Here is an 11184-nt window from a genome sequence, read left to right as displayed (position 1 = left end):
GCATCACATTCTGTGATTCAGCCACGTCGTTGCATGTATCCATCAGTAGTTCACTCCTTTTTATCGCGGAGTAGTATTCCGTTGAACAGGTTAAACCACGACCTGTTTACCCACCCAGCATGATGGACATTTGGGTTGTTTCCAACTTGAGGCTATTATGAATAAAGCTTCTATGAACATGCACATACAAGTGTTTGTGTGGACATATGTTTTCATTTCTCATGAGTAACTATGTAGGAGTGGAATTCTTGGATCACATGGTAAGTGTGTATTTCACTTTACAAGAACACGCCCGATCGTTTTTTTCAGCATGTTGTGCCATTTGCGATCCCATCAACCATGTATGAGAGTTGCAGTTGTCAGCACCTTGTATTGTGAATCTTTTCAATTTTAGACAGAATGGCTTCCTTTTGATGCCCCGGGGAGATTTTCCTCTACCTGACATCCTCATTTATTAATTTTTTTTTTTTTTTTTTGGCTGCACCTTGCGGCTCGTGGGATCTTAGTTCCCCGACCAAGGACCGAACCCGTGCCCTCAGGAGTGGAAGTGTGCAGTCCTGGACTGCCAGGGAATTCTCTCCCTTATTAATTTTAACTCTTTACTCTGAACTGTGGTGCCAGTGTTGTTTCTAACCTGTGACAAATGGTTACAGAAAAACCATCAATAAAACAAGATTGAAAATTCTTTGCTTTTTGGAATTATTTGCATGTACGAAGATTTGGTGTGTCTTCTCGTTTAAGAAGGCAGACTGAGCTATTGATAATCAGAGCCTCTACTGGCCTGTAAGAGTTTTTAGGTAGATTTTTAAAAAACGGTACCCTTTCTGGGTGAATGCAAGCCTGGGGTAGCAGGGCCTGGTGATCAGAGCAAGGGCTGCATTCAAGCCCCCGGCTGGCCTCATAATAATAATAGCTGGTTCTGTGCTAGATGCTGTCAAAACAGAATCCCAGGAATCCCAAGTTCAAATGCCTACAAGAGACAGGCAGTATCCAAAGTGAGACCAACTGGGTAGAAGCAAACCAGAGAGAAGAGCCCAGCCTGGAGGCTGTGCCAGTGTTCACTGTGGCTGATTTATTGCCCAGTAGGAAGGTGGGCCCAGTTCGGCTACATTTTCCAGTTTGTCAAGTGATTGGAAATCCCTGTTTTTATGTGAAATCACCCAATTTTTAAATGTTAGCAGTGCATTTAAAGAAAAAAAAATAAAGAACAGTGTGGGCCAGGTGAGACAGATCTGCAGACCCAGGAACTGATTGCGGGTAGCCTTTTGTGGCTTCTGTATTATCCCAGTTGATCTTCACACCATGAGGAAACTGAGGCCCAGAGACGTGAAATGAGGCACAAAAGGTCACACAGCAGTCAGAAGTGGAGTGGCGATGGGAATCTGGGCAGTCTGATCTCCCTCCCAAAGGGCATCCTCCCTATGTACAGCAAAGAAATTAAAAAGCAAAGTGAACAGGAGGGAGGCCATCACCAAGAAAGAAATGTTGATAAATTTCTGCAAGACAGAAAGCAGAAAGAAGTGTAGGGGCTAGGACAGAACTCAAGGTGGGGACAATGGAGCCTCAAGGACCCCCAGAGGCTCTGGACCCAGAGTTGAGGATCCAGAGGGGCCCAGGCTGTGGTAGAAGTGCAGGTCAGGAGTCGAGAGGGCAGAGGGAGGACAGAGGTTAGTCCATCTCTGAAAAACTGTGCCTGTTGGTTCCCCGTTCCCTCACCTTCCTCCCCCACGCTTTGCCGCACAGATCTCAAGCTACCCAACATTCACATACAGGAAAAACAAAACAATACTGGATGACTGTTCTTTGAAAACATTGCATGAAGCATCCAGGAAGTGCCCAGGCTGCTGGTGCTCCTGAGGATAGCCTTCCCCACTCTGGCATCTGGGAGTGAGCTCCCAGCAGCCTGGTTTCCCCCAAGTTATCACTGACAAGTGCTGCCTCCAAACACAGGGTTCTCAGTCATACCTTCAGCTGGACAAAGAGGCCAGTGGGAAAGCAGGACCATATTTACGAAAGCCCCAAATTTCATACCAGTTACTTAAATAAGTCACCCAGCCCCTTGTTCGTTTGAAAATGTGATTGGACAAGCAGGGATCACCAGATGCTTAAAGGAAACCAGCAGCCTGAAAAAGAACCAGTAAGATGAACATGCAGGGCTTCCCTGGTGGCACAGTGGTTAAGAATCCGCCTGCCGATGCAGCAGGCACGGGTTGAAGCCCTGGTTCCTGAAGATGCCGCGGAGCAACTAAGCCCGTGCGCCACAACTACTGAGCCTGCAAGCCATAACTATTGAGCCCGTGTGCCACAACTACTGAAGCTTGCATGCCTAGAGCCCGTGCTCCACAATAAGAGAAGCCACCGCAATGAGAGGCCCATACACCGCAACGAAGAGTAGCCCCTGCTCACCGCAACTAGAGAAAGCCGCGCACAGCAACAAAGACCCAATGCAGCCAAAAATAAATAATAAATTAATTAATTAATTTTTTAAAAAAAGATAAACATGCAGAGCAAAAGTGAACTGACCCCAGAGGTAACAGAGACAGTTCAGAGGGCCAAAAGAATGTAAAGGAAAAGAAAAACCCTAATTCGTACACTCAGGGCCGGCTTCAGGCTTCACGGGTGTGTGACCTTTGGAGTTGTACTTAGAAGGGCTCCATGCCTGTTTAATGGTCTGCTACTGCCAACCTGAAATTCTTAATCGTTTTTTAACAAGGGGCCCAATTTTCATTTTGTACTGGGCCCTGCAAATTATGTAGCTGATCCTGAGTACACGTAGATTTGAGAAGAAATTCAAAGCAAAACAAGAACAGGATACTAAAAAAGGAAGAATGTCTTTAAAAAAAAAAAAAAAAGGAAGACTGTCGTCAAGAAGAAAAAAGAATTCCAAGAAATAGATGGGATGAGTTAAAAACAGGAAAATCCTTCTCTCAAAAGAGAAAAAGTAAAGCTATTTAAAAATACTGCAGGAAAAACAAAAAACTGTTTAAGAAAGTCATGGCGCAAATATGATATACACTAAACCATATCCATGTTATATCCATTTGATAACGTACAAGAAAAAGGAATCCATTTGACCTGGAGGCTACGGGCATTCTCCTTATACTAGCTCTGTTTATTGGTTTTCAAGGGAAAAATATTGTTTTTGTTTTATTGAGATATAATTAATATTGTGTAAATTTAAGATGTACAGCCTGTTTTTTTTTTTTTTTTTGGCCGCAGCACGTGGCTTGTGGGACCTTAGTTCCCTGACCAGGGATCGAACCTGGACCCCCGGCAGTGGAAGCAAGGAGTCCTAACCACTGGACGGCCAGGGAATTCTCCAGCCTGTTGATTTGACACATTTATATATTGCAATATGATTATTTATTAGCAATGCCTTTATCACTTCACATAATTATTTCCTTTTTTGGTGAGAACATTTAAGATCTGGTCTCTTAACATAAAGATTGTCTTTTCAAAAAAAGACAATCTTTTGGATTGTGCTAGGAAATCTACACGCAAAAAGATGAATTTAGGCCTTTACCTCACACCATACACAAACATCAACTCAAAATGAATTAGAGACCTAAATGTAAGAGTTAAAACTATAACATTTTTAGAAGAAAACAGGAGAAAAATCTCATGATCTTGGGTTAGGCAAAGATTTCTTAGATACAATACCAAAAGTATGATTCATAAAAGAAAAAATGGATTAATTAAACACCATCAAATTTTTAAACTTTTGTACTTCAAAAGACATCATTAAGAAAATGAAAAGACAAGTTATAGATCAGAAAATATTTGCATACCATATATTTGATAAAGGATGTGTATCTAGACTATTTAAAGAACACTTAAAATTCAATAATAAGACAAGCCAATTTAAAAATTGATGAAAGGGGCTTCCCTGGTGGCGCAGTGGTTGAGAGTCCGCCTGCCGATGCAGGGGACGCGGGTTCGTGCCCCGGTCCGGGAAGATCCCACATGCCGCCCAGCGGCTGGGCCCGTGAGCCATGGCCGCTGAGCCTGCGCGCCCGGAGCCTGTGCTCCGCAATGGGAGAGGCCACAACAGTGAGAGGCCCACGTACCGCAAAAAAAAAAAAAAAAATTGATGAAAGATTTGAATACACACTTCACTGAAGAAGAAATACAAATGACTAATAAGCACATGAAAAGATGCTCAACATCATTAGTCATTAAGGAAATGCAATTTGAAATCACAATGTGATACCACTTCATGCCCACTAGAATGGCTATTGTCCAAAAGATCGGCAAGGACAGGGAGAAACTGGAACCCTCACACACTGCTGGTGGGAATGGAAAATGGTACAGCCTCTTTGGAAAACAGTTTCTCTAAAAGTTGAACATTAAAAAAAAGAAAAAGTTAAACATAAACTTACCATGCAACCCAGCAATTCTACTATTAGGCTACCTACCCAAGAGAAATGAAAACACACGTCCACGCAAAGACTTGACTGCAAAAGTGCATAGCAGCATTATATCTTTGGAAACAATCCAAATGTCCATCAACTGGTGAATGGATAAACAAAATGTGGTATAGTCATACAGTGGAATACTGTTCAACAATAAAAGGAATGAAGTACTGGTACATGCTACAGTATGAGAATGAACCCCCAAACAGTATGCTAAGTGAAAGCACCAGACACAAAAGATCACATATTGTATGATGGATTCATATGAAATGTCCGGAAAAGACATACAGAAAGATTAGTAGTTGCCTGGGACTGGACATGGGAACAGGAAGTGATCACAAATAGGCACAAGGGATATTTTGGAGGTGATAGAAATGCTCTAAAACTGTGGTGATGGCTGCAAAACTCTGTAAATTCACTAAATCACTGAATTGTACACTTAAAAGGGCTGAATTTTATGGTATGTAGATTGCACTTCAATAAAGCTGTCCAAGAAAAAAAAAAAAAAAGCCCAAACCTGGCAAACTTTACAGTTAAAGCATGTAAGACTTAAATAGCGTAACAGAGCAGACTGTAGAAGTAATCAACCTTGACAGTGTGAAAGCAAGTGTACAACTGACAAAAGATGGGAAAGGAAAAGGTGGGAGGAGGGGAAGCCAAGACACTTCTCTCACTCACTCAGTATCATGGGAATCAAAAGTTGCCAGGATAAGAAATACAAGTGAAGCATAAAATTTAAAGTTACAAAGGTAAATAAGAAATGATCTTTTAAAAAGTACAATTATTAAAAATTAGTGGAGCGAATACACAGTGAGCTAAACACCGTCTTTCATAGCAGACGGTAATAGATGATACTGAATTTCCCTATTTCTCTGTCATTTTCACTGTCATCACCCTCTCAGTTATTCAGCTGCCTTCTGGGCCACAGCATGGGTGAAATGGGAGGCAAAGTTACTTCTGATTTTGGTATATTCTAGTTTAAATGTCATGAACATCATGCGTATTAAAATCAACCAACCAACCAGCCAACTAGGGCAATGTCACTATAACTTACTTAAAATGCCACTAGTGAGAACTCCCATACACACCTGACGAGAGTAAAAATTGGTGGAACCACTTTGGAAACTAGTTGGGCATTTTTTTAATTAATTAATTAATTTATTTATTATGTGGCCGCACCACAGGGCATGTGGGATCTTAGTTCCCCATCAGGGGTTGAACCCGCCGCGCCTGCAGTGGAAGTGCGGAGTCTTAATCACTGGACCGCCAGGGAATTCCCTAGTTGGACATTTTTAATTAATTTATTTTTGGCTGCATTGGGTATTCGTTGCTGCGTGTGGGATTTCTCTAGTTGCGGTGAGCAGGGGCTACTCTTTGTTGCGGTGCACTGGCTTCTCATTGTGGTGGCTTTTGTTTGTTGCGGAGCACGGGCTCTAGGCGCGCGGGCTTCAGTAGTTGCAGCACGTGGGCTCAGTAGTTGTGGCTTGTGGGCTCTAGAGCACAGGCTCAGTCGTTGTGGCGCACGGGCTTAGTTGCTCCATGGCATGTGGGATCTTCCTGGACCAGGGCTCGAACCCGTGTCCCCTGCATTGGCAGGTGGATTCTTAACCACTGCGCCATCAGGGAAGTCCCAAGACATTTTTTACTTAAGTTAGAAATGTGCCTTCTCCATGACCCAGCAATTCGACCCCAGAGCCAGGAAACACATACTAGGATATTCACGACAGCATTGCCCCTAACAGCTTCAGCCTGGAAATGACCCAGGTGCCCATCCCCTGTAAGATGTATAAACAAATTAAGGCAGCCACAGAATGGGATACTAAGTAGCAATAAAAAAGAGTTAATGACAAGTAAACACAACAACACAAATGGACCTCAAAAGCATAATTTTGGGTGAAGTTGCCAGACACAACAAGTCACCCAGAGTGCGAGTCCCAGGACAACCAGACAGCTGGGTGGCCTGGGGCAGTCCTGTCTACACCTAGTGTCCCAGGGTAATTAGGGTCATTGTTAACAGTAACCCCTATCACTTCCAAAATTCCCTGGTTTAGATGATAAATTATATACTCACACCAGTGGTTCTACTCTTAGAAAGTTTACAAACAAGCTAAACTAATCAATACTACTTATGGATGTACACACATATTAAAAGGTACTAACACCATATTAAAAAAACCAAGCAGGGAGACGAGCATTATAAAAGTCGGGACGCTGGTTCCCTCTGTGGGGATGGAGAGGGCTACTAACCAGAGGAGCATCTGGGGGCTGGTAATGTTCTCCTTGTTGACCTGGGTGCTGGTTATATACTTTATAATTATTTGTTAAACTGTACATGTATATTTTATGTACTTTTCTGTATGAGTGTTATATTTCGCCATTTAACAATTATTAGTGCTATCAGTGAACACCATGATTATTTAAGTCAAAGAAGGAAACAGTCACACTGCATCTTAGTGCAAATAATAGTTCATATTTGTCGATGCTTTCTTTGTGTAAGGCATCCTGAGAAATTCTTTACGTGCATCATCTCATTCCCTGGAGGCAGCACTGACATTTCTGGGGCATCACAGGGCTAGTCGGGGACATTGGTTTTGGGAACTGCTGGTGACAGCCTGCAGAGGAGGTGGCACTGGGGAGAGGTGAAATGTTGCCAGTTCCACATTCAGTCAGCCCCGGGTTCGCCCCAGCCCTAATTCAAACTTCTTCGTGAATTTGGGCATATGGCTTTCCCTCTCTAAGCGTAGATTTCCCCTCTGGAAAATGGGAAATGTGCAGGTCCACATCTCCTGTCCACAATCCCTAAATCCAAAAGCTCTGCAAACCAAGTCTTTCACTGACCCATTTGGTGGCAGAGCTGCCTGGAACTGATGGAAGGTTTTATTTATGGTATGAACTTGCATTTCACTGAAGAAATATCAGTGTGTTTGATTACTCTCCAGCCCCACTAGGAATCTTATCTAATGTATAGGATGGTTCCTATGGCTTAGGCTCATATTCACTTCCCAAATGCATTGGGCCTCAAAAGTTTTGGCTAAGACACTGTGGACTTGTAGTAACTCTCACTTCTCATGGTGATGGGGAAATTCAGTGAGATCAAGGCCTGGCCCTCGACAAGTGTTAGCTGCCATTGTGAACGCTGTGACTACGATTAGCACTTAAGTCCATCTATGGGACTGGAGTCTGTGGCTGCACCTCCTTATGTCAGAATCACGCAGCCATTAAAACCATGACTGGAGGAATGTGGGCTAAGGGGATCCTTAGGGAGTAACGAAACACAGCAGGACATGAAACTGTAGCAATGGCAAGGTCAGAGCCATTCAGTGAATTTAAAAACGGCAAAAGAAAATGCCAAGTTTGGGACTTCCCTGGTGGCGCAGTGGTTAAGAATCTGCCTGCCAATGCAGAGGACACGGGTTCGAGCCCTGGTCTGGGAAGATCCCACATGCCGCAGAGCAAATAAGCCCGTGCGCCACAACTACTGAGCTTGAGCTCTAGAGCCCGCGAGCTACAACTACCGAAGCCCACGTGCCTAGAGCCCATGCTCTGAAACAAGAGAAGCCACTGCAATAAGAAGCCCGCACACCACAAAGAAGAGTAGCGCCCACTCGCCACAGCTAGAGAAAGCCCGTGTGCAGCAGTGAAGACCCAATGCAGCCAAAAATAAATTAATTAAATTAAAAAAAAAAGAAAATGGCAAGTTCAAAAGCTATCTCCAGAAAAAAAGAGTAGAAGGAAGGGCTCAAGAGCAGTGATGATGTTATGAGCAGTTATTCCCAGGTGAGCAGACCATGGTAGTTAAGAAAAATCCTTCACAAAATACTAACAGCTAATGTTAACTGCACTCTAACTGCTCTAGGCATGTGGAAAGTGCTTTACAAGGTCTCACAGAAGCCCCCACAACAACCCCATGAGGCAGGCGCTATTTTTCAGCTGGGGAAACTGAGGCTTGGAGGAGGGAAGCAACCGACCCAAGGTCACCTGACAGGCAAGCAGGTCGGGGATTTGAACCTCAGTGTGGAGGACTCCAGGGTTTGTGCCACTGTGCACGTCTTCATCTCTGAGTTTCTATACTGTCTTACTTTATTTACATCAAATTTTACCATAAAAATGTCACCGTACAGAAAAGTTGAAAAAAATAGTTAAAACGAATATCTCAATGTGTTCCATATTTTGCCATATCGGCTTTCTCTCCCTCCCTCTCTTTTGATTAACCTTTTTGGTTTTTTTTGATGGTCTTGAGCCACGTGGCATTTTATTTGAATTGCATTTTACATTTTCTGTCTTGGTATGTTGTGACTCCAGAGGACTAGCTACTGTTGCCAAGGCAAGATGACTTTGGGTTACTTCAGGGATCCACAGGGGTTTTTGTTTGTTTTTTAAATTATTTTTTATTGGAGTATAGTTGATTTACAATGTCTCTTTTGATGAACTATTAAACATGCATCTTCTAAGAAAGAATAAGGACCCTCTATAAGTCTATACTAACATTTAATCCACTAAGAGAAATCCATTCTACCATCTAATCTTCACTCCATGAACACTTTTTCCCATTGTCCCAAGGTCTTCTGGAGCTGTATCTTCCTAACAAAGATGGGGCTCACACACTGCTGGGGGTGCTCATGTCTCTCTAATCTCTTTTAATCTAAAACACTGCCCCTGCCTTTTCCATTTTTCTTAAAGAGATTATATTTCTTTAATCATAGGAAAAAACTAAGGCAGATTTTTCTATTTGATTTGTGAACCATATGTATAACTTGACTGGATTGAAAAATTAGCATTTAAATAAATATAAATACTTTATTAAAAATATTTTAGGGACTTCCCTGGTGGCACAGTGGTTAAGACTCCACGCTCCCAATGCAGGGGGCTGGGTTCGATCCCTGGTCAGGGAACTAGATCCCACATGCATGCCTCAACTAAGAGTTCGCATGCCACAACTAAGGAGCTCACATGCCACAACTAAGGAACTCGCAAGCCGCAACTAGGACCCAGAGCAACCAAACAAATAAATTAAAAATATATATATTTTTTAAAGTAGATTCCTCAGCCAGGCATACAAAAATGGGAGTCAACAGATTATATACATATATATATATAAAAAATATATATATATAGTTATATATAGATATATTTAATGGAAAAGAAAACAAAAGTTTACAAAAATTATTTCATGTTACAAAAGTGTCAATAGAGAAACTAAAAGGAATGTCACGATTATATAGGAAGGAGGGAAACCGTGGAGATGATGAAAGTTGTCTCCATCTATTTTTGGCAAAGGATTAACAGACATTGTCTCAAAGTTGATAAACTAAGAAATAACAATGGAAGAATTTGCTTTAAAAATTTGGAAGTAACTACCAGAGTAATAAAAAGCAGAGAAAGGTTTAAAACCATGCACCACGGATCACAAGTTACTTTTGCCATTTCTGAAAAGTAATTTAATTACAAAGTTTTAAAACTGGCTGCGGGGGAGGGTGCGCTGTTTAAACGATTGATATTTCATGCAAAGCTTTGTCCCGTTTGTCTTCTGTTCTTGTGTTACTGGGACATTTAAAAAATTGTTATTACTTATTTTAAAAGTAGGTTGGTAATATTGTAAATTTGAATATTGGTAATATTCAAAATAAGGGGTAAACAGCTGCTGTCTAAAGTTGAAGGATCAAGATACGGAGTGTTAACAAATATTACTGAACACTGCAAAGGTTAACTTAGAACAAAATTTAAATTGGGTGGAGCGGCCGCAGCTAAAAACATACTGTGCCCAAGTTGCTAAATCGAGAAACGGCGCTCTAAGATCTTCTGATTCACAGATTTTTCCGCCGGTCAGAGGAAACAAAAACCAGAATTGGTAAAAAGTGGTCTGGCCTTTCACCAGCTGCTGCGAACACGTGTTGGTCGGGTAGGTTTCGGAGGGGGATTTATTTAACGGTGGCCTCCGCGGGCCAGCAGCCGAGCGGAGAGGCGAGGGCTTTAGAGGACTGCTTTTAGCAAAGCCCTTTCCGAACGATCTGGGGCTTTCAAACGTGCGATTGTGTAACTCTGGACTTAAAGGGGCAGAAGCTGGCTGGGGCAGGCCGGGAAGGGGCACTAGGGCGCAGGACTCTCGGGACACGCCCCTCCGGGCAGGCCCTGGGGCGGAAATCCTTCCCGGGGAGGCTCAGCCGCGAGTGGGGACGGGACACCGGTCCCGACCTGGGTCCCTACCTGTCCCGGCGCTCACCTGGCGGCCTGCTCGGAGGCGGCGGCGGGCTAGGATCCCCTTCCCCACCCTGCTCTGAGAGGCAGTCGGGGGGCTCCCCGGGAACGGCCCCGCCCAGGGAGCCCCGGGACCCGCGCTCTGGGCAGTCGGTCCTCTCCGGGGCGGACGGCTGTGAGATCCCGCGGGCGGGCGACTGCGTGGAGCCGGAGCGAGGGAGGGGCGGGGTCTGGGAGGCTGTAGGCGCTGGGAGGAGGGCCCAGCTGCCGCAAGGCTGGCGGGAGGGGAACCAGCCCCCGCCCTCGTGCATCTCGGGGCCCGCTCCTCTGAGAGTCTACATTTTCTCCACGTGGTTACGTGCTGCCCAGGCGCCCCGCGATCTGAGACCCGGGTTCCCCGGCGCTTAGCGCAGGCACCTCCGGTGGGCGAGTCCCACCTCCCGGGGAGCCTCCCGCCGTGGGAATGGTCCCAGCTCCCCCCACCCCCCTAAATCCTGTCTTTCCTTCCTTTTCCCGCCACCTGCCTACAACCGCCTCGCCATTCACAACATCTCTCCCACCATCTGTCAACTTCTAG

At 44.2% G+C, this 11184-nt stretch overlaps 1 protein-coding gene across 13 annotated transcripts in view; it reads right to left on the bottom strand.

The window, feature by feature from the left end:
- The window catches only part of LOC111180879 (F-box only protein 17), a 27694-nt gene extending 16510 nt beyond the window's left edge, over positions 1-11184 (bottom strand). For 2 of the 13 annotated variants that reach the window (XM_089902868.1, XM_089902875.1), the window contains exon 1: positions 10633-11138. In XM_089902868.1, the coding sequence (XP_089758994.1) occupies positions 10633-10918 (286 nt within the window). In that variant the 5' untranslated portion in view covers positions 10919-11138. Of the gene's footprint in view, positions 1-10616 lie in introns of all 13 variants that reach the window. The other 11 variants (XM_089902874.1, XM_089902873.1, XM_089902872.1 and 8 more) reach the window with 11 other exon arrangements.

Source organism: Delphinapterus leucas, chromosome 20 (assembly GCF_059928025.1).
Source record: "Delphinapterus leucas isolate spDelLeu-1000000601 "Yukka" chromosome 20, BTC_Dleu_Yukka2, whole genome shotgun sequence".
Taxonomy (NCBI): domain Eukaryota; kingdom Metazoa; phylum Chordata; class Mammalia; order Artiodactyla; family Monodontidae; genus Delphinapterus; species Delphinapterus leucas.
Note: the sequence above shows the minus strand (reverse complement) of the source record. Positions and strands in the feature narration are given on the sequence as shown.